Consider the following 25,378-nt stretch of genomic DNA (forward strand, 5'->3'; position numbering starts at 1 on the left):
TCTTCTTTGTGTTTGTGTGTTTTGTGTATTTTTGATTAATAAAAAGTCTAAAGTTGAGTTGAAAATTATGTAGCGTAATGTTTAATTAATGGGTAGACATTAAAATAAACAATTAATTAGTTGCATAAATGAACAATATATGTACTTAAATTTACAGACACCATAAATACGCAAGTCTAAATTTTTGTGTCATGTAATATATCTTGCTGACGGGCCACGGGTCAGTCATTCCTAAGAAATTTTCCTCCAAAAAGGTGTTTGTAGTCTTATTCATAAACCGATCATATCCTTAAAATTTTATTCATTCAAGTTATTTGTTTTAAAAATATTTTGAACGTTACGTAAAATTAAATCTCGACCCTTCTCAGCCATCGAACTTTCGACCATTGTCTGTTAGTCCGTGCCGCTCTTGGATGAGTGTAGGTTTGGAGCTCATCTTAGGTTGGCTAATGAAAAGACAAAGGCGAGGAGGTGCTAATGCAGTTTATGAACTTGGAGTGTCTGGAGGCTTGTTAATTTTCGAGTGAGTCCGGGGCCTTGACCGACCCTGCGTCGAAAGGTTTCACATCATGACATATTAGTAAGTGGAGGTTTAAAATGTCTTGGAGCTTATCCTTAGCGATGAAAATAAGCAGTATTTATATATTTATAACAAAATAAATAAATATCCTCCCAAGTCTCGATGTCCTTTTAAAATGAACTAAATCAAATCAAATTTGATGAACTACATATACCGTAAAACGGGGTGAGTAGGTTTCGCGGGGAGAGGTGGGTTATGAATGGGGAGAGAAGGTTTGAGAGGGGGGTGAGAAGGGATTTTAAGGCTACTGCTACAAAAATAATGTATTCCAATTTAAAATGGAGCTATAGTAATACGCATAATAAAAAAAATCGATCCAACAATCTTCCAAAATCACCTTTGTATGAAAACCCCTCCCACCCAAAATACGAGGCACTACGGGGTGAGGTGGGTTTTCCCTCTTTATCGTCAAAGTTATGAAATGAAACTACCCAAAATAAAACAAAAACTAAAATACAAACGTCCAGAACACTTATATACATACACCATTCAGTTTTCATATGTAAAAATAAAATGTTATCGAGGTTTGAATTTCAGTTTTGACCCTACTCACCCCATTTTAAGGTAATGGAATAAAACAAATTCAAAACTGCAAAAATGACTCCGGAACTTAGGAGGTTAAATTCAGACACGAAAAACATGAAAGATAACATTGTGTCGAAATTCTTGAGAGGTTTAGAGTGACTTCACAATTTTTTGAGATTTTTTTGCATTGCCCTAACTTTCTGAATGTAGCCTTCATATTTCCAATTTACAGTAAGCTAAATAGTAAGACGCTAACGTTAGCAGGTGAGCATTCAACATAGTGTTCATGTTTAGGTATCCTGCTATGTCACCGACCTTGCGCGGGGACTATGCAGCGCGCGCGCATGATCTCAACAATAACAGGGTTCTGGGCCCAGATACAATGGGTACAGCCAACTATGAACTTTGAATATTACTTAACAAATGCTAAATTGCTGAGCATCTTTGTGAAGATCAAATTCTTAGGACCATACCTATTTTATTGTTTCATAAGCATAAGCACAATACAAATTTTAAACGGAATTCTTGAGTAGGTATTTTCTGTAAATTTATAATAAAATATATAGACATTCAATTAGTTAGTGCGTAGGTACTTGGGTAGAGTTTGCGGTTTATAAGTGATTGAAAGAGCCAATTATTTATTTTCAGTGGTGAGAGAAATCACCGAACTGTCTTAAATTTTAGATGATTAGAATGGCTTCTTAAGAAATAGGTATTAAAGTTTCTATACACAATAATAATCAATAAATATAACTTAGGAATGTATCTACATACAAATAAAATTCAAATTATATTAATAATTTCGTAAAGATAAGTCTAAAATTCTATAGAACATAAAATTGTCTACAAGGGAAACTGCATACCGAAGCCTCTAATGGCATTTCCAGGCTCTCATCACAACCTACATTGAGCTTCATAGAAACGTTCGCCGCTGTATTAAGCTTTTCCTCATAACAAGAAGGCCGCAGTTATCGTCTATTCCTATTACTTGCTCATGCCAACCAGCGTAACAGTGACTTCAAGATCAGTAACTAATTGGCGTAATCGGGTTGTACTTAAACTGGTTCTTATAAGCGTTTGGTATGCAGTCGGAATCACACTGCTGGTCTGTTATTGCTGTTTACAAAGTGCAGTGGACTTGATAAACAATTGACAGTAGAGGACCACGGTACAAGGGATTTGACTTAACGCAGTTGATCGCAGTTCTTAGCAGCGATGTGGTAATTCTCGACACTGTAGGAATTTCTGCATGTTTTACGAGCATCTTAATAATTGTGGAATTAATTATTATTTATGTTGCTACTTGAATCTTTTGCGTTTAAATGTTAAGGGTTCATCATCGTTAGGTAAAACACATTAAATAAACGCATGCAACGTTAAAATTTATTGAAATTCAGGTAAACGCTAGTTTTATTTTACGTGACGCGATAAACGCTTAAACAAGCGGTCTTTCAAGCTAATAAATAATATTTTCCTTTGAAAATGAAAATAAAACATCCAGTATTTCAGCATCATCGATGTCTCCAAATGCAAAACATTATTTATTATCAAGTTAATGCAGGAAATGACGATTTGGACTATTAAACTCGGAAGAGATTACTGCATCGGTATGCGTATGACGAAAAATACGCAAAATCGTAAAACTTATCGCGTTGTAGGATTGCATTGGAATTTTGACGTCTGATGTCTGAACATTCGCACGCTCGGTTCAAGTGAGTACCTACTTATATGTGGTACAGCTGTGGTAATTCAGTGATACCCGGCACGGGGCCCGTGACTGGAACGGTATCAGATGAGTCAAATTTGTCAAGCAACTACCATTTATAAATATAAACCCACACATGCTTTCCATGGCAGCCCATTAATAATACTAAAGTCAATTTTTTTATTCGGTAGACTAAAATTACATTTCTTAGTATGAAATGACATTTTATGTTCATACTATGAACTGTCATTTCAGTCTACCGAATAAAAAAATAGATTTTAGAGGCTGATACCGCTCAAGGAATGGGCCCCGGACTAGTGATGTGCGGAGTATGGGACATTCCCGAAAATATTGCCTCGGTGCAAACTGTGTGGGTTCTAAACGGTATTTCATTATAATTGCAAAATTATCGAAGATATATTTTGTTAAAATTTTAATAATAATGGCTATGGAACATCGTGTTAATGTACAATAATCTGCATGTTTGAGTAAGTGTTCAATATCTTAATTTTTTATCAGGTTTTTCCTCGTATTACCTATTATTTTTACCGCTTTTTTTTTTGAGATTTGGCAATGCGATTATTAGTTATTTATTATATTTTCTTTAATAAAATAAAACGTCACCTGAACCGAAACCTTTGTGGTGATTTACTATCGTAAATATTCCAAGACTATGCAGCGATGATAAGAAACAATGAAACATCAGCCTACTGGTGAAAAAGTGAGGGAGTAGGTATTCTACGTTATATAGGAAAAGTAAGTCTAAAATGTTTTTTCGAATACTACATATATTGTTTGTATACTACGCTATACTCTTGACCTTAAGCAAGCTGCGAAACAATTCATCAGTATAAATCATTAACCCGTCTGCTAACACGATTAGCGGACTAGGGTTCTTCAAAAACAATAGATAATTCGAAGAAGCTATAATAATATTTAAGAAACAATTTGATTCGTACACTGATATTCGGAAATAAAAAAAATTCAAAGTAGTTATCTTAATTCATTTTGATTAGTTTATTACAATCAAGCGCCAAGTGATGTGTCTATATAATATTCATATTTGGGCTAAATGGTTGCGAGTTAGCTATTCATTTTGATTGTCTCTTACGTCACTGCTGAAGGATTTTTTTATCTGGACTTCAAGGCCATTTATTCAGTTTTCTATAACCGATTTGCTTTAAATTTTCTTTATATTTCAATATCCTGTAAAATGGCTATACTTACAGCGGTAAATACGATAATTAAGTAACGCATTCGTCAATTTTGTTTGCACTTTCAAAGGGTGTTAGTATTGTTTGTTACAGGCGTTAGGCAACCACTGTTGACGCAAGGCCGCTGAACAAAGCAACGCAGACTTGTATAATGAGTATAATGACTAACGTATTCGATTTGAAAATAATGGCAAGCAAAATTTTCCAGCACCTTTTTTCACTAGATTTAAATGCCTCAAATGTTCTATAATTTCTAAACAGTTCAAGAATCCTTTCTCTGTTTATATTTAAATAAAATAAACAAGATTTTTCACCTGTGTTCTCCTAATAAAAGTAGGTAAATGAAACCTTTTTACGTTCAGACGGGTAAATAACTTTTGATACCGATGATAACTTTATTAGCGGCGTGACGAAATGATATAAAACTAATGCAGCAATACGTCGTTTTCTGTCTGTCCAATTTCAGCACTTAGCCTACGGCGAAATGGAAGTCGGGTCGTTGGCCCCCGACCCGCCATGTGACGGAGTGACAATCACAGTCAATGTCGTTACGACTGCCCATTACGCATCGAACTTCCCGATGTCACAGACTACAAAAATGCATACACCCAGTTGTTCAGATTGAGCAGTATCTATATATGACATTCGATAAATACTTTATTGACGCACGCTGTTTATTTTGATAGCCGATGTATGGACGTCCATAGGTTTGATTATGCAACTGCTATCTGGCTGATATTTAATTGATGCTTTGATATAAAGTGAGCTTGGAGTGGTTTGTTATTGGAAGCTCCATGGGAGCCACTAGATGTATTTTTTATTCACTTTTTATTAGTAAACAAATTCCTTAAAGATATTTGTAACCAAGTGCATATTGAGCTGATAAGCGTTGGCGCCGCGTATTAAAGAACGTATTGATAAAATTACAACAATGCCACGTGAATGATAGATAATGATTATATTCTAGTTTTAGACCGATACTCAATATGGTGTGCTTGGTTTATTTAATGCAATAGATACGAACTAATAATGATAATATTTTATTTCATTTTTAAACTTTCTTCCTTCTTCTCACTTTTTGTTTTCTCAAATAAGGTTTTATTTCATATGTGCTTGTATTAATGCTAATTTTTAATTTCCACATCGTTCTTTAACAATAATAAAGGATAATATCGAAGCCGTCGTGTTATTAAATAAACTAGCGATTATCCTTGCTAATTCACAAATAGCAGTAACAAGTTTGTCCGTTTTGTTTGGCGACTGGCGCCTTGCGTGTGTAATTGTACGTACAAACAAGCGGGCGCCTGATATACTAATGTATCCAGTTTTAGCACTTACACAATACGTGAGGATTATCCGTTGACGTTTTTCGTCAAAACACTTGCTCAGAGAACATACCGCGAATAAGGAATGTCGTGAAAAAGTAAAAAAAAAAGCATTTTGCTGTAAGCACATACAAGGCACAGAACGTTGGTAGTTTTTTACACTAACACAAGAGTTATATACTTAAATGGTACCTATAAAAAAAATATCACGACGTTGTGTGATTCTCTCATGTCTTTTCCTTGGCATATTACTTGTTTTTCACTGTCTAGCTTAAGTTTTAGAGTCATTGTGATATTTACATGTGCCGAGAACCAATTGAGAATCGCGCTGTAGGTATGAAGTTCAGCTAGAGGTCAATTTGATTTAAAAGTACAAGCTCTCTAACGACGCGATTGGATTAGGGACCATCCAAATATGGTATGAAAAGGGTGAGCTATGAATTTCCTTGGAATTGCGCGCGTGCTTAGTCGATATTTTGTCACAAAAACAAATATTTAGCTGTGAATAAAACAATGTGTGTACATTAGCCCTGATATGACTGCATGTGTGATACATTTTTTAAATAAATTTACTGTTAATTTAATAACGTAATCTTTTTTGAAATCGAAAGATTTTCAGAAAGTTTACATCACTATATGATACATTTTATACTTTAAACTGGCAATTATCTTTAAGTATGACACCAGTCACAATAGCAGACCTACTTTAATGCATTTATCACGGATTAGCTCCAATCGGAACTGTAATGATATGGTATTAACAATGAAATTGATAAAAAGTTTCCTGCTTAGTTCTCAAGCATAGCCGACAAAACCGTCTTTATAGAGGTAATTAGTTATACGTATCAATCAATGCAAAATTATATTCAGGCATTGTGGTCGCAATAAAAGCTTCATACATACATCTACATGCTTGCTAAAAATACCAAAATAACATTCACCCGTGAAACATGCAAGGAAATTAACTTAATAATGGGTAGTGGCAGTTATGTTTAAAATGTCCAAACACCTGACAATCAAAAATACCAGGCAGAGAAATGAAATCCAAAAATGTCAAATTATAAATGATAATTGTTTTATCAGTAGATGCACATCGCAAAAAATGTTGCATTGCAAAAAAATGTTTGTGCAAAAATACACGAAATGATGCTTCTCTTGGTTCTGGGTAAATACGTTTTTACCCACGTGCGTTCGAGTTAATGAAAATTTACGTTACATTATGGAAGCCTGCGCAAGTTTGGGCCGGCATAAATTTTCAGAATCGCCGCCGCTCGAGTCGGTCGACGCGTCGTGTAGGCTGTAAAATTGGAATGAGACGTCAGGCAACTTTGTGGGCCTGTCTGTTTTGGCGGCCGGCAAACAGATAGATAAACCCGGTAAACCTAAGTAAGTTATGCTATCAACGTCAAGTTGCTAGGTATTATAATATCCAATTACAATAAGCATTTTCCTATACTAACTAATCTACATTGAGTTACGTCATACTAACTTAAGGATCTATTTTACTTAATTATAGAATAAAAAAGCGGCCAAGTGCGAGTCGGACTCGCCCATAAAGGGTTCCGTATTTAGGCGATTTATGACGTATGAAAAAAAACCACTTACTAGTTGTCGTTCAAACCAATTTTCGGTGGAAGTTTACATGGTAATGTACATCATATATTTTTTTTAGTTTTATCATTCTCTTATTTTAGAAGTTACAGGGGGGGGGGACACACATTTTACCACTTTGGAAGTGTCTCTCGCGCAAACTATTCAGTTTAGAAAAAAATGATATTAGAAACCTCAATATCATTTTTGAAGACCTATCCATAGATACCCCACACGTATGGGTTTGATGAAAAAAAAATTTTTGAGTTTCAGTTCGAAGTATGGGGAACCCCAAAAATTTATTGTTTTTTTTCTATTTTTGTGTGAAAATCTTAATGCGGTTCACAGAACCAAGTGGTCTCTACTTACCAAGTTTCAACAGTATAGTTCTTATAGTTTCGGAGAAAAGTGGCTGTGACATACGGACGGACAGACAGACGGACAGACGGACAGACAGACAGACAGACATGACGAATCTATAAGGGTTCCGTTTTTTGCCATTTGGCTACGGAACCCTAAAAAGGCATTTATTTTAATCTACTACGTAACTATCATTTTTAATTAATATTTTTGATTCCGTATAATTTTTAACTATAAAAGTTAATATCATTTTCTTTTTTCGGGTTGGTAAGCGTGATTTAATTTTTTGGCTCAAAATATGTATTTAGCAAGTTAGCAAAAACTCAAAAGCATATTACCGTCACTATGACGGCGTCATATAAAGTGAGATCAGCCATGACTTCATCTAGATAGGGTACCTAATAGCCTTTTTATTGCCTTTTGACCACTCACCCATAAACTATAACACGTATAGGTATTTTACCTTATTACTCACGCCAGTCACGGAACCCAAACGTATGTTCAGAGTCACAATTTTTCCGAGTACTTCAAAGGTTGGACGGTCAAGTACTCCGCAAGTGTGTTCTCAAAGGAGTTTATTTACTCTGGCCGGGTCATTATGGCCGGCAAAGTTACATTATAGTGTTATGGATATATTGAGACGGTAAAATAAACAAACACGCGAAAGGCTGCGGATAAAGACGCTACTCAGTGTCAAGAGTTGGCTGAAATATTAAAGGTTCGTCCGGACGTTTCTTTATGCAACCTCTGATGCGGGTTATTTAATAAATAAATTAAATAAATTAATAATATTGATATAAGAAACGGAAGTATAATTCATGACAGTGGAATAAAAATAATTGTTATTTTTGCGGGTACCTAGTTAAAAATTTTCAATACTCATACATATTTGCCTCGGTTACCGAGATAATTATTACTGAAATAAGTCATTTTGAAACGGATTATATCATGTATAATGAATTTTAAATACATCCTAACATTTTGAGCCTTTTACCAGCAAACGTGGTCACTGACTAAAAAAACATTTAAGTTAAAAAGTTGTCAAAATTACATTGTGCTCAACCACATATAAAAATTGTAAAATGTGATGTATTATTCATCGGCAAATATTTACGTAACGTTTTTACTGGGCCTCATCTTGTTGCAAATACCTAATTTATTTTCAGCTGTCATTTATTACAGTTGACATATTTAATGGTAAGTAGACTATCCTTTTTTTTTCAGTTACAGTATTGGCATGATTGTCAAGATCATAATAGCTTCACAAAACTGTCATTCCTGTCCGATTGCTGCCTTCGTCTGCTTCAGCACATCAAAATGTTTAAGTTCAAAAACCAAGCTAATGAATACTGCCCTTTAAGCCACTGACGTATAATATCTAAGGACGGGCTAATGGGGCACTAAACATCGTACTAGTTCAGCGGTGCTACCCACGAATTCTAGCCAATCGTGCAGTCTAACGCGACTAGTTGCGACCAATAGCGCGCGTAATGCGAACTCGTCAACCAATCGCGCGCGTGATGCGAACTCATCAACCAATCGCGTTGTAGCGATTTCACACCGCTGTACTGGCCCCTGTCATGCCTCATTATTATTGCCCGTAAAGCCAGTCCCTAGATATCTATGTCAATGCTTTAAGCCCACACTGCGTAATGAGCGTGCGTTATTGATACCGTCTCTCTTAATAGTACACGAAATTGCACTTCACTGGTTTTCGCGGTCACGGTGACGTATCGTGACCATGTGTGTTCCACTCGCACATTTTATTGATCGAGGATTACTTAGAGCCTCCGTATTTGTACGCTAATTTGAATTTTATTACTTTTAATGCACTTTGCAAGGTGCAATTGTTAAGTCAATACTGACTGCCGCTGTATTAACTGGCGGTGAGTTATACCTAAACACTTTAGACAGAAGCATGAGAATTGAAAGTCGAACTAGAGGCGGACCAAGCTAACTCTGCATGGCATTTGCAATGACAAAGTGTGGCGATGTCATCATTAATGTCAAATTTCTACGAAAATATGACGTTTATAATCAATTAATGACACTCCCTCACTTTGTTATGTTCAATTCTTTGCAAAGTTAGCTTAGACGGACTTTATTTGACTTGCATCAAAATTTATTTATTTTATAATTATATTTATACGAGTATTAAATATTTTCCCTTGAATTATAGACTTTATGTAAGTATCGTGCCGTATCAGGTGCCCCAAGTAGGTAGGTATTTTTGTAGTGATTAGGTTCCCGTAACTTGGTAAACCTGTAAATTACCAATGTACCTATTTGATGTTAGGCAACTAGGTATATTTACTTAGCAGATCAAACTATAGGTACCGATTGTCTCATGCGTCTATTAGGACTTCGCCCTACACTTCCTATACAAAGTTTTCCGTCACTGCTAGTACTAGTAGCTACAGACATTTAAGGCGTAAATGAAGGAAATGAAAATACTTACGAAAGGTCGTGTATTGGACACGTCGGACGGTCAAGGCGAATCTGTCAAAACAATCCTCTTTACACAGTAACCTTGTTGGGGTCCAGACTAAACAAGGAAGCTGTCGAATGTTGACACCGATGTGGTCAACGACTCCGGAACGAGGAAGTTTCCTGGATATGCACTTCACTAGTCACATTTTTGGAATAGATTAATTAGAATCCGATATTCACTATTTGTAATCTGTGCACTTGGTACGGAAGGTGGTTTTGTAATTTAATGAAACAATTTAACTTCTTTTTAATAGGAAAATTCCTGGATATTCGTATCACTATTCATTATTCATGTACGTTTGTATTGCTCACTGTGACTGTACTAGTATTTAGGTACGGCCTTTTCTTGCTTTGTCTGCTTAAACAAAAAATTATCCTAGTTTTACATATATAAATCGATCAAATAATATAGTAATTTGATTACTCAGTAACGCATAGAGTTTACGTGACCGAATGTTTACTCGCTTCCGTTTTTACCGGTTTGCCAATTTTATAGGCCAAGGTCGCTGCGGTATAAATTTCAGCTTCAGTATATGCTAAGTTGAAAGCACTTGAAATAATTACGCCGCGACCCGTCGACCTAAGGCAGTTTCTAGGAAGAGCCGATACAGCAAAATGCGGCACTATTAAGTATTGTATTGTTATTCTATTTTATGGAAATTATATTTATTTTAGCCGTGTTTAGGATGTTGAAACCGAAACGTCTTTTTGGAATCTTTTGTGTTACTTAAGTATGTTAGGTCTATGAGAAGTAGATAGATAGGTGATTTCACACCAAAATTTACTTTGTAATTCATTTAGAAAATAATCTTTCGCAAGTATAGGTAGGTACTGTATTAAAAATTAGTTGAAAATATTGCGATGTAATACATAATATATTTGGACTCAAAACTATTTTCTGGGCCCCATTTTTTAAGGCTTAAAGTTATTTTCAGGTGCAAACACTGTAAACCGGAAACATTGATAAGATTTAGGCGTGTTTCACCAATGACGTCTTTCCTTATAATTATACAGCCTACTCTGGTTGACGGTGTGATCTAGATCCTACATTCAAACTAACTATTGGGACATCCTAAAGTGTCAGTTGTTATTATTTCTTATGCTTGTGTAGCGTAATAATTTCCTTCTTATAAAACAATCATTCAGGCATAAATTCAAACCCGTTCATTGTCAGTTTCGCAAAGGAATCTTACAAGACTACGGTTGTTTAGACATTATTTATTAAGCGTCATATTCCGACGCAATAATTATGTGTTTACGATTTTAATAACGGTGGTCGTCATGCTTCACGTTTTAAGGTAATACAAGTAGGTAATAGCAAATAGCTAACTGAGAATATTATAGTTATTTTAATGGGTTGAAATGCGTCTTTTGGCACGAGGGTTTTGTTGCAAAATATTGAAACATTGTTAAGCATAGACAAGTGTGCATAAACTACCTCTTTCAACATTTTGCATTTTGAAGCATGTAGGTACGATTATTTGCGCTCACCGTGAAATATGCCCGTACTAAAAGGTACCACTATTAGCATTTTCCTTATAATATAACTGATTGAAACCTGCGCGTTTATCTGCATCACCATTTTATATAATGTATAATACAGTAGTTACACGTGGTTTTGATATTAAAATAAATACGTCAAAGAAAATTGCCGAATTAAAATGATACCTACCTACTAGAATAGTGTTTACGTAGGTAAATTAATAGTAATAATTAATTAGTCAATATCAACTTTAAAATGTGTTAATGTTTGTTTAAAATTCAAAGTTAAGGTCACTGGCCACGCAGCGTAACCTAAAAACACCAACTGTTAAAATCTAATTGACTACAATTACGTACATAATGTTATGCAGGATTTTCGGCTGTATAAACACTTACCTTACTTTACTTTATTTACTTTAGCAAACGTTTGTTTTATTTTTATGGTAGTCACAACGAAATTATAGGAGTAGGAAGAAGTATTCGAGCCATTTTATTTAACTTTTTCTTTTTTCTTAGACTTCGGATTTTTTATGTTATTTATAATTAGAATTAACTACACAAGATTTTTATTTCCATTCCGTTGTCAGTTTGCATGACGGTAACAAGAAATGAAAAATGTATGGAAATTTTGGGACACTTTCTTTTTCCTATTGGGATCGAAATTAAGAGCTCGTGATTCTGAGTAGGAATAATATAAAATTCTCAAATGTAATATAGATACGTAGGTACCATAACTCTATTCTCATTCTTTATAAAAACATTGATAGAAATTAAATAGATAATTAGTAAGTAAATAATTAAAAATATTACTTAGACGTGAAAAGCCAACGAATGACCTGAATTCGTTGGGAGTAAGGTGTAGGCTACATTGACCCATTTTGATAACTCGCACGGCAATTGCGAGTACGCACTTGCCTTGGCAACTATTATGCATTTTTGTGTACAAGTGCTTACATAATATGAGATGATACCTTTAATAGAGTCCGTAATGTCTATCTATACAACTGCAATGCGCATTGAGATACTAGTAACTAGTTATACCTGCTTGTTTCATACAATGATCAGCTTTTTATGAATTGTATAGTATTAGTAAAATATAACTAAATAACGCACAACATTTTTTTTTTTCAAAGTAGGCCTAGTGAAAACTATGAGCACCTACGACTGACCACTAACAAAAGCCTACCGTCCATACAGACGCACGAACGCACACGAACAAAAAACTTTAGCTTATAAGTTTGTAATCAAGCGAAGTTTTTATCTCGTAGTCGATGGCTGGCCGTCGTACAGCGCGCATGTCGCCGTCAGCGCTAAAGCCCCATAAAATAACGCGCGTGAAAAAAAAAACTGCCACCCGCCAACGAAAATTACAAAAAAAAACAGTTAAAAGAAGCCGTCAAAGGAGTGTTTCACAAGCGAAAAGTGTTCTATTTTTGAATTCGCGCAGGCTTAGTTGGATTTTCCGAAAAATTAACGAGTAAAGTGTAGTGAAACCGTATAGTGTTTCCGTTCAGAATTTTCTCAGTTATTTTCAATCTAATGACTACAAAAGCTATTGTTACCTCGCACCTAGGAACAAAAAGTATACCTACTTATTCAAGTGTTTTGCCTACGAATGCAAAGTGTGTTGAAAAATTGTTATATAAAAGTGGATTGATAAGTTTTTTAAAAGGATAAGTGGCAGAGCAATTAATTTAGATGTGTGTTCTACATAATATACAACGAGACACAACATGACGGCAAAGTTCGGCTATGTGAGTTGACGATTGGTTTAATAATTATTAAAAAAAAAACTGTATAAACGTTTCTTATTGTTTGCTGTATCTACTATGTTATAGCTTTATTTGTATTCACGTGAATCGTTAGACTACAAAAGTACCCTCTTTTCTAGCCGTTAATTGAATGACAGACGGCAATCAATAACACTTCATAATATTATGATGTTTATCTGGTACTTATATTTTCATATGTTATATTTTTGTATTGTTATTAATGGAATATTTATAAATTATCTATAGATATGTAAGGGAATTATAAAGATTACGAGAAAACGCCAGTTGGAATGTCTGCAAATACTTACGTATTAGGTAATAACTTAAAATAATGTAACAATAGTCTGTGTTAATAAATAATAGAGGCTGGACAACTGGGCTGGGCGGGAATTCATTGGGTACTTTTTTATGTTTATGTACTCGTACTTATTTTCCAGCTTTTAAGGTACTTTTTTTTGTTTGATCGCTTTATCTACGACATCTATCGATACAATACGAGCATAAAACTTTTCAAAATGTTCAGATTAATTGTCAATATCAATCACTTGTCCTGAAACTGTATATTTTACAGGTGTGCAATAAAGAGTATTATATTTATCTATCTCTCTATTATACATTAATTGTAATTAAAGGAAAAAAATACACGGTAGGTATAAACAAATATGAGGTAACTGCAATTATTTTTGGAATTTGTCGTGGTATGTATAATCAAATCCTACAAGATTAATTTTCAGAATACACTTAACATAAATTAGTTAGATGGCATCAAATATTAATTCAGCTTGAATTTAGCTGCTTTTTCATCCATTAACTTGTCTAAGTATATTGAATTCCCTCAGATATCCATCATGATATTGCACCTATACCAGATGACCTGCGGGAATTATTAATTAGCAACAACTCGTACAGTCGATGTTAAAGATATATTTACTCTTTTGCACTTTACTCCTTTGTAATAAGGCGAAAAATAGAAAAATATCTTTGACGTCGCCGGTACATACGCACTGAGATAAACAGTAATGGCCCGTCGTGTGCGAATTAGCTTATCACACACCGTTCGGATGCTACGTAGGTACTTGATTGGACTTAAACAGATGCCAGTCTGCGAGCACATCATTGCCATTTGATAACGATACGATAATTTGGGTATGTGTTTATAGTAGGCGCATTAAATTATTTATAAAAGCTTAACGGACTAAATAAAGGAAAATAAAGTTTCTAAATGCATATATTTATATACGTCGGCAACTCGGTCAGGCGTGGCTCACTCCGTGATTTCGTCGCTTTGCTACAGGTAGCTAAAAGTACATCCGTTCCGCCCCAATTTTGGGGAAAGCCATAAGCCGCGCGTGGCGCTGTCGCCACCTAGCGGCCATATCTGTGCTGATCGTAACAGACGCGTTTTGTTAGAGAGTGAGTCTTCTGTACTTTGTACTATTATTTATTCTGTGACTCGGTTAGGTACCTATTGGTGATCGGAACTAAAATAAATATAATATTTTTTACATATAGGTAAAGTTTTCGTTTATGATACCGAAGATTATTTATTATTCAGTCAGTTTCAGTTAGGTATAATTGTTTTTGCTGTTTCGTCTTAAATATTTGATGTTTTTATTTATAGGCAAATTAATTTCGCTTGGACTGAGAAAGAAGGTTTATGTTAAAATTAATAATTATTGTACAAAGAATGCGTGTTACTTAATGAATTAATATTGTTTATACATACTTATAATCTTAAATTTACCTAAGGACACAACAACACGCAACTGCGTTACAGATGTAGTGCATAATTGTTATCCATCGTATTTTTTCGGAAAAGTGTGTAGGGATGTATGTTTTTGTGTTAAATAAAATATATATTTTTACTGAGTAATTATTCTGCTAATAACATTTAATTATCTATTATAATCGCGTGGCAAATCAGGTTATTAAGGCGAATTATTACGTTTCTACTATCTATTGAGTTCAGCGCTCAGGGTTTCCGATAAAAAGTAATTTATGACCGAGGCGTAAACCATCTAGATTTACTTAAATTATCCTATGTAAAATTTTGCTTCGTTTATTGTAAATTTATAAAATTAAGAGCTCAGGTCACGGGTGCCCTAAACTAAATCGATTTACTTTTTTAAAATCTTTTAGATTCAAAAAATTCATTTTTTTCCTGACCTACTTACAAAAACGAACCATTATTGTGTTAAGGCGAGGTTTGAAATGTTTATTGCTCTGCTAGGTAGACATTTCCAGCATAAGTAAGCGTTTTAAGCAAATAGGTATTTAACTATTTATTTTGAATCTAGGACCTGACTGTTTTCACCATGAAGAGAAGAGACAATTTAACGGAATGTTGATATTTACGTGTAAATACTTTAAAGTTGACATTCGAATGGCAAGTGCAGCTGCAGCAGCACTGCGGGAGCGGGAAATGGCCGATCTCGACTACACCAGCAAATTATATGCTAAATAGTTAAATATTAACTATTTACATTATATACATTGTTAATTTAGTCATTTACATTTGCTCCAATAATAAGGATGCAATATTACAATTTTTTTATTATTCTTATTAAAACATATTTTTTGCAACTTTCTTTTAAACGTGTCCTATCTACAAGTTTATTATTCTAGTTTATTACATGGCGATAACGATTATGTCAGATAGACATAGATAATGTAAATATATATATATATAATAATGTATCTATGGCATTGTTGCTGTTACTTTTGCCTGATAAAGAAACGCTATCCCGCGTATAAAATACTTCCCTAACCAAAATTTTACAAACTTATCGTGGGTATTTTTTTTTGTTAGCCTGGTTTCATGTCCCACTGCTGGGCAAAGGCCTCCCCTTCTTTCCTCCACTCAACCCTGTCGTTTGTACTTTCCCGCCAATCCGTGGGTACAAATATATTCATAAAAATAATTAATAATTTGAGCCTATATACGTCCCACTGCTGGGCACAGGCCTTGGGGCTATAGTCCCCACGCTAGCCCAATGCGGATTGGGGACTTCACATACACCTTTGAATTTCTTAGCAGATGTATGCAGGTTTCCTCACGATGTTTTCCTTCACCGAAAAGCTAGTGGTAAATATCAAATGATGTTTCGTACATAAGTTCCGAAAAACTCATTGGTACGAGCCAGGATTTGAACCCGCGACCTCCGGATTGAAAGTCGGACGTCATATCCACTCGGCCACCATCGCTTTTTATAATATATTCATAAATAAAGTTTAATGTATTATATGTTTCTTGCAGTCAATTACGTTTATTTAATAATGTAAAAATACGGAAGTCTACTTGATTTCAGCTGCTCAAAATCAAATGGTCGTAAAACACAAGCGATTTTCCTGAGGACACCGACTAGACCAATAACAAGTCTACTTGAAAATGGAAAGCGCAAACACATCTGAGTATGTTTGTGTGTACTAAAACATGCCAGATAATTGACCAGCCGACATGGAAGCGATATGTTAGATAAACCACACTAATACCTAATGTCGAAATAACTGGTTCTTTTATACGATATCTGCCTAATATACCGGTAATCTCACGGATAAGTTATCTGGCTTCATTAGAAATACTTGGCTATGTTAATTCTTATAAGATTAATCAATCATAGTATCTATCTAATATGTGGAAAATAGTCATTAAACCTGTGAACTTGATCATAAATTGTTCATTATAATACCTACTTTTTTTGTTGGTACAAATAGGTACTAATTACATACCGAAATGGGGATGTCAGGAGTAAAAAAAAGAAAATAGCTGACAACGACACCTTGTAGTATGTCGCTGCAGTTTTCTCCTAGATTGAAAAAAGATTTGGCTAAATGATAAATACAGTTCGCTCGCGAGCTTCAAGGAATTGGAACGCCCGCCTGCTGCCCGTGACGCCTCCGCAATGGTGGCGGTGCGGTGGCGCACACCCTTCAGGCCGTGTAGCGATCGAAATGCAAATGTCACTGTCGCACTAATATGAAAGAGTGATAGAGAGAGAAAGAGCGTTTCGTTGTCGAAGCGATAGCGATTGTAACCTTGGCTAGGCCGGCTGTTCCTTCAGTCCTCAAATTCTCGTAGCTCGCGCGCAGCTTTTCTTTCTTTTTCGCGCGCAGTCTTTAACGCAATAAGTCTGCAAACAAGCATCGAAATGAAAATTTGCTGTCTACAGTTAGATGTAGGTAATATTATTTTTCCATTAGGCTTTTAATGATGTGATTTAGAAGAGAGGATGAGTAGCACTTTGATTGAGTATTTTGCGCTTTAACATACCTTAGATATTAAATGCCGATCCTTAGGTAAAATCTTTGCTTTTAGAAATTAGTAATTGGTTCCTTACTCTTGTCGTTAAGTAGCTAGGTGGGTAGGTTGATAGGACTGGCATAGAAAGAAGTCCCTTTCACGTTCCCTGTGCCGGTCTGAATATAAATCCTTACAATTACCCATTTAGCTTGGAACTACAAGAAGTAGAAAAATGTCTAGTTGCCTAAAGTAATTAAACAGTATAATGATGTATGCTTGCATATCATGAGATGGTAAAAACATGAGGGTCAACTTATAATGTTAAACTCATAAACAGACGTTTCTTTAAATCCAACCAGATTACTTCCAATAAGATTTTTCATTAAAATAAAATTTTCTTATCTCTTTGTTTCAGGTTACCACAGCTTGCCGTCTCTGCGAAGATATTGTGCCTCCTGATGGTAAGGGATGATCTTTTTAATTTAGGCATATAGGAAGGTTTAAAAAAAAACAGATAGAGCTATCACCTTACTTATTATATGAAAATAATAATAACGCGATTTCGAGAAATTAACATATGTAAAAGGTTGTGCATTCTCGCAAATCTCGCACTCTAATCGTGTACTAACTTTAGTAAGTATACCTATTGATAAATAATAACCTAATAGAAGTCTAATTAGATAATATAAAAGTTAAGTTATTTACTAAGTGGAATAAGCGGGTTACATGCAAAAGGTCAGTTAACCGGCAAGGATTAGTAATTTCAATCGCGGGCTATTCTGTTCGCATTAGCCACCGTAATGAGAAAACGTCAGCCTTCCGAGTGACCCGTGCGACTAAATGGAGTGCAGTTTTAACTAAATTAATTACTTTAAGGCATGAAATAATCATTAGACATTTACTGATGTTTATTGTATTTCTACAAAAATCAATATGTTTGATGTGTTTGACATATTATTTTAAAGACCAAACCTTTCCTAGATGGATGGAAACATTTCCTTGTCAGTATAAGATTTCCTTAACACGGTTGAGTCAGTTTAAGATTTTCTTAACAACACGGTTGATCAATGTCTTCAATCTTATTATTTATTCGGCGAATTTAATAGAATCTCAAAGGTGGTGTATAAAAAACGATTGAAAAAAACATTTATGCTTAGATTGGAACGGATCACATGATTAAAATGCCAACCGACTGTTTTATAAGTATGTACCTATTTTGCCTACAACCTTAAATTTATACCTTGCACATGTTACCGTAGAAACATATAGTTATGTATAACGCTAATATAAATATCTACACTCGGGGAAAGTTGAAGCGGGTCACCTTGTATGGAAATACCGATGCAAGATGACCCGCTTCTGTTGTCCTTACGTACAATAGAATTACAGGATCATTAGATCGCTTGTTTACTGAGCTATGTGTAATTAAGGGTCAATATAAAATTGTCTACTTTAGATAGGATGAGGATATTAAATTGTGGTATATATAGTTGCTAATGACTTTATTATCTTACACATGGTATTTGGATTCACTCCGTATGTTTGTTGTTTCCCGATGTCTGGTTGAGATGATATCTAGTACCTACCTACTTTTTCACATGACAATAGAATATAATAGAATATAATATATTAATAATTACTAATGGAACTAAGGTATGTCTGTTACGTATAACCGTTTGTAAGAAATCGCACACGAACAACTATAATTTAAGTAAGAAATAACTTACTTTACGATGGTGGAGGGTAGAATAAGTTTTCTGCCAACAAACTGCTATGCAGTTTGGCAGATAAGTAACAATGATTATGTAACTTCCCCTTTAAATAATAAATAAATAAAAAAATTACAATAACCCACAATAAAAGAAAACGGCACATTTGCGTCAGCGACATTGAAAACACTTATTGTTGAAACTCGTTTGCCTTTAAAAATATTTGAACAATTTTCGTACAAAACCAGTTGAGCGGGATTTTTTTATTGTTTTAAAAATCCGTGAGCTTAATCGTGACCCCCATTTAACTGTTTCGGCTGACACCTCTAAGCCTTACAAATTTTTAGTTATTTGTCAAAACGATTGTTTTTATTTTTTGGAATATTTATTCTTAATGCTCGTATTGCTTGTGTGTTTTTATTTATATATACGATGGGATTTGAATTACTTAAGCACCATCGGCTGCACCCTGCTACATAATTCTATAAATGGCGTAGGTACTATTTGTCCATGAATGTTGTCATCGCATTATTCGCATTTTCCGTTTAATTCACCGGTATTCCGCGAACGCTGTGTCGTGAAGTAAATAGTTTCTATATAATTTAATACATGAGCTATCAGAGCCTCACTCGCTGGCTGTCGCGCCCCATAATTACCTGCGCAAGCAAACACTCTCCGATGAAGAAATCTACCTTCAATCAATCGCCGGCCACTTTTCTAATGATTGAACTGAACGGTGTTTGATTTAATGATATCCCGTATTAAGGGCGAGCTAAGGGTTATTGAATTTACAGTGTAAGTAACATTGAGGTATATAACAAGAGACGACATCTCGAACAAAATGTTTCCGCACCTCAGAGAAGTGCATGCATGCATACGAAGCCGAAAATTGTTAATAAAGACGCCAATAGTATTTTTTGACTCAGTTAAACAACGTTAAATACAATACTTTTTCTACGACCAAACATTTACTTTGAAAACTAAATAGTAAATCAACAGTTATTCCATTGCTTACCGGTGAAATGTTATTCCATCCCTTTTATTATATTTTCTTGTGCTATTGTTGCAACTTGCAACTTTTTAACACGCACGAAGGCATTTTATATATTTTTTTTTAATTTTCTGTACATGTGTGGCATCTCGTCAGTGGTCAGTGACGTACTAAAAGCAAAGAAGTGCATGCACTTCTCTGAGGTGCGGAAACATTTTGTTCGAGATGTCGTCTCTTGTATATACCTCAATGGTAATTAAGTAACTAAAGGCTCATTAAGGGCTCATTTAGACTGTGCGTGAACTCGCATGCGAGTTTCATTACATTGCGTCATTTGATTGGTCGGCTGAATTGATGTAACCTCAATGGTCCGCAATGTAAATAAAATCGTATACGAGTTCGCGCGTCGTCAAAAGGGGCCCACTGATTACCAGTCCGCCGGACGATATCGGCCTGTCAGTTGTTCGGAACTGTCAACTTTTTGTTCTAACTGGCAGGCCGATATCGTCCGGCGGACTGGTAATCAGCTGGTAATCAGTGAGCTCCTTAGGCCCGATAGGATTGAATGTATATGCATTTTATTTCGATTCGCGTAGTGGGTAAGATTTTAGTTATATACCGTAAACCGGGGTGACTTTCAAATGCAGGGGCGACTTCGATATTTCAGTTTTTCAGCCGTTACATATTTTTATTCGGATTTTTTAGTAGTAGGTAAACAAGTATGTATAATAATCTAACTTGTTACACGAACAGTTCGAGAAAATAATGAATAATGATAATTTAGTGGCAGTTTTAAAACTATCAAAGTATCCCCAAAATTTCCTAAAGTCACCTCGTTTTACGGTACGTAATTATTATTATATATTACACTGTAAATTACCGTGTATTAATTGTAGGTATTTATGAAAGTCTGCATGGTTAGACAATTTGGTGTAAACAACCCTCGCTTGCGCAGTCAGGCGTGGCCGTCACTGCCACTCGCTGCTCGTTCAAACGACCACTAATTAATGGATCCATTCAGATTGTGAACCAATCTGAATTTAAAATATAACAAAGCATTAAGTGTAGGGTTTCAGCTCCATTACCCTGAATAAAGTAGTCTTGCTGTTTAGGGCCCTTACGCACTAGTGGTTAACCGCAGGGGCGGCTGGCCGCGCGGCCAGCCGCTTTTCCAATTTAATATGCAACCGCTTGTGATCGTACGCACTTAACCGCCACAAAATTTCTTAATATGAGAGTACATTTTGTATAACGGTTCCGGGATCCATAGTAGGTATCTGGTAGTACCACGTCTCTCAAGTAAATGTCTGAGGGCTTAACTGTGATTAGAATTTGAAACTATCGGCGGCGGCGCGGCGGCGGCGCGGAGGCGGCACCGTGTACACGCGCCCTAAAATTACAGCCGAAAATATGTTTAAATTACAGGTAGGTAATTTACCGCAGGTAATTTTTACCTAAATAGGTGTTGTTTTTGGCGAACAATCAAGACATCGCTGATTAACTAGGTACATGTGGCACGTGAAGCGTGTAGTAAGTACGTATAAAAATATTTGCGGTTGTTACTTAAACTTGTCTACATTTTAACATAGGCTTAAAGAGCAAATTATTCTAATCATGACATTAATCAAATACAGTAACTACCTTGCACGTCACCTCGACATTTTCGTAAACAATTACTTTTTATTTTATCAAATCTGCAAAGTGCTGTTCAAACATTAAACACGCTTCCATTAAACTGTTTGCTTGTTTTTCTACCGAAAACAATTATTATGTAGCCGTTATCTGTCGCGTGTGTGGCCGGTTTACCCGCCAAACGAGGCATAAACCTTTAGATAAGTGTGATAGTAGGTAACTTAACTGGGCACTGACTAGCTACAGGGCTACGGTTATGCTGTTTGGGGCCTCGTAGCTCGTAGATGACCAAGTAAAGGACCCATTACACAGGCTCAAATATAAGTACCTAAAATAACTGCATGATGACATATTGTATTAATTTACCTAAAAATAATGCATGATGACATTGATGATATATTGTATTTACCTAAATCCGGCTTTTTGATATATTTTTTTATCACCCAATGAAGTTGAAATAAATAATCATTCGCGTGCCGTTTTCAAATTTATTTGGGGTCGTCGTATTTCTTTCATACCTTTCTGTCATCAGCATCACTTCCTTCATATTGGTATTGTCTCTTGCGTAGTCTATCGCGTTTTAGGTTATAAACAACCGGTTGGGTAATACGTTTAAATTGCAAACCTTAACCAGGGTTCCACCTCCAGCGTGACTGATATCATAAAACCACATAGATTAACGGCTCTATTAACATCTATGAAATAAAATGCACTTTCTATAAATCCCACAAATATCAGACTTAACTATTAACATAATGAACGTCATTTATATTTGGAAATGCGACCGTTACTTCTAAATGTGACTGTTTTGACGTGTTATGATATGATTACGCGTATTTTATATTTGTATTAATATACAGATTTCGAAATTTACGTTTTAGATCGAAAGAAGTATGTGCATAAAATGTACTTATTCTGTATTAACTAGCGCTACAAGTTGATGTACCCGTGAGATGATTATGAAACGATAGAAGCGCACTGCAGCTAAGTGTAAGGCCTGAGTGGACGCTCGAAGCGGAGCGTTCGGCGGGGCGTGCAGCGTGGCGTCGAGCAGGGATTTGGGCAGCGTGCACTAGGCCGTTCCTATACGCTTGCATTTGTTCATGCACGCCGCACGCCCCGCCCCGCTGCACACCCAACTCGAGCGTCCACTCAGGCCTTACACTTAGTTTGTTTTCTTGGCGTCTTGTGATCATCGATCATGCGGGTAATTTTGTGAAAATTGACAATGTCAATGTTAAACTACCATATTCTTCTTATTTACTTATAAAGCATCATTCTAATAATGTACTCAAATTATACAATAAGTAGGTATATAGTAATTTGCCAAGTATATGTATACATTAAAATACTGATCAGATACGACTTTTTATGTTTTGCACAAATTAGTTTAAGAATAAACTGTGGAAGTCGTCTTCTTCATGTATCACGAGGTATGCGCGTGTTACATAGGTACATACATAAGTTAGATCTAGATAAGTACTCTACCCAAAACAAGGTACATAGGTACCTACTTCAAGCACCAACGTTTTTACCACAATGCGTCTATTTTTAACGAATAAGATGTTTATCGGCATTTTTATGATAATTCTTAAAATAAAACCACGTGCGTCCTTTCAATTAAAGGAAAAAACGCACATCATTTTTTATCCTACAAATTTTCCTAACATTGGTCTACCCTTTCCCACTGTAACATATATTTAAAATTAAATTTTAGATAAATTTAAAATTATGTAGTGCCCCGAGCTGGGTTTGAACGACCTTATCACATCGAGACTCGTGATTCTATTAACTGAGCTACTGGGACCAAAGCTCGTCGCAAGAATGTCTTAATCACTTTTTTTCTGTTTATTTGTACCTTCGAAGGATCACGTGTTGTCAGTAAAATAAAAGCCGGTGTTAAGTTTAGTTTATTTTTGTGCGTTGTATCGTTGTCAACTAATTTATTTCAACACCGAATTCCGACGGGTAGGTACTTAATAATTAAAGAAACAGTCGAAGAAAGTATATAACATTAAAGAGTATAAGTAATCCCAGTATTGTTTACACAAAGTTCACGTGAAACGCAATATGGCTGAGCGCCGACCGCGTCGCGGTAGCCTATGCTTTCCCACCTGAATATGACACCACCCGCCCGCATTCAAAACGTCCAAACGCATCCTTTAACACTAAACAACAAGCGACTTTCACTTAATCAAAATAAGGTTAACTATCGCTTGTATTGCACATTCCGAACCCTCAGTATGACGGATTAGCCGAGCACGCCTGACCCATTAAAACGATCGATTGTTTCCTTATTGTGGTGCTTGAAGCCGTTGTTTCTAGTAATAATTATAAATTTAATGTGATTATGGATCGAGGCTCTATCCGAAGGCCTATGCTGACAAGGAAATAAATACTACTTACCTATGATACAATTTAAATTGTGTGCGTGGATATTTGACCTGTACCGTGGAGGTAATTGGTAGTGACATGAACATGAAGATTACTGTGGGCGCTGAAATAGTTATTTGTACAACAAGAGATCAAAGTTTGATATTTCTTCGAGTGCTTATTTTGAGTCCCGTGCAAGTGAAAGATTCTATAGTAGATTCACGAGCGTAGCGAGTGAATCTAATTTAGAATCTTTAGCGCAGTAAGGGACTCAAAAGCGCACGAGATGTAAATAACTTTGATCTCGTGTAGTTCACAAAACTTTTCACCTCAGCAGTGAGAACATATTAGACAACCTGAAAAATGTAATACTTCTTCATCACTTATCTATTCACTCATGCTTTCTTAAGATATACTAACAATTAAGTTGAATTACCACAATCAAACACAAAAACAAAACGTAGTAAATTTCAGTTAAATAGGTAATATATGGAAACAACGACCATCAATTGATTGACACTTCAATCGACAACTTTATTTTGTAAAAAAAAAACATTGTAAGATACGGTCTGAATTGCGGATACTTACTATTTGTAAACTATAGTAGAGATTCTTAAAACTATAATTATTTATTTTACGTGATATTCTGTGTATTTTTTGAGTTCATTATTTTAATCGTACAATAAATAACGTAAAATATAGTGTTTTTGTCAGTTTTTATGAAATCTTAAATTTTATTTTAATTAATTAATTATTAAGAATCCATACTCGTATGTATTTTGGAACGATGCGTTCTGACGTTTTTCGGGGGTCTATTATAAACCGTCAATGTACCGTTGAATGTAGTTTGAACTTTTTTTGTCTCTTTCTTTTTGCTAAAGACGTGAAAGGGACAGAGATAATAGAATCCAAGTATTTCGAACTTGTATTAGACCCCGCATGTTGAAATGACATTTGAATATTAAGGTCACTTGAATGTCATTTTGTCTCACTCAGTGAGCAAAATGCGATTTTGCTCACTGTTTTTAAGTAGCAAAGTACCCTTGTTCGAGCTGCTGAGGTGAAAATAAATAAACGAAACTACCCGGTAAATAAGCGTAATGTTAGTACTTGTTGACTGATAATAAGTATCTGTTGAAGCGATTGGCTACAGAAACGGTGAAAGTGACAAATGTTCAAACGTGAAAACACGACTTCCAGTTTAGGAAAATTAGTGCTTCAGGCTAATATATGGCTAAATTTATGAGAACTGTACGAATATTATGGTCTTATTTATCTACGTGACAGCGTGATAATGACAGTGTTTGTCTCTCTCAATCGTGTGGTGTTAAAAAGTGACACTCATGCGTTTCACGTGCATAAAGCCATCCATAATTCGCTTTCAGGATCA

General features: G+C 35.3%; 1 protein-coding gene across 2 annotated transcripts in view; it reads left to right on the forward strand.

Moving 5' to 3' along the window:
* Positions 1-25,378, forward strand: part of LOC134651420 (uncharacterized) — a 94,690-nt gene that overhangs the window by 46,229 nt on the left and 23,083 nt on the right. The window contains exons 1-2 of one of the 2 annotated variants that reach the window (XM_063506524.1): positions 12,474-13,025; positions 17,699-17,744. In XM_063506524.1, the coding sequence (XP_063362594.1) occupies positions 13,024-13,025; positions 17,699-17,744 (48 nt within the window). In that variant the 5' untranslated portion in view covers positions 12,474-13,023. Of the gene's footprint in view, positions 1-12,473; positions 13,026-17,698; positions 17,745-25,378 lie in introns of those variants that run through there. The other variant, XM_063506523.1, reaches the window with a different exon arrangement.

The sequence above is a fragment of the Cydia amplana genome, chromosome 10 (genome assembly GCF_948474715.1).
Source record: "Cydia amplana chromosome 10, ilCydAmpl1.1, whole genome shotgun sequence".
Lineage (NCBI taxonomy): Eukaryota > Metazoa > Arthropoda > Insecta > Lepidoptera > Tortricidae > Cydia > Cydia amplana.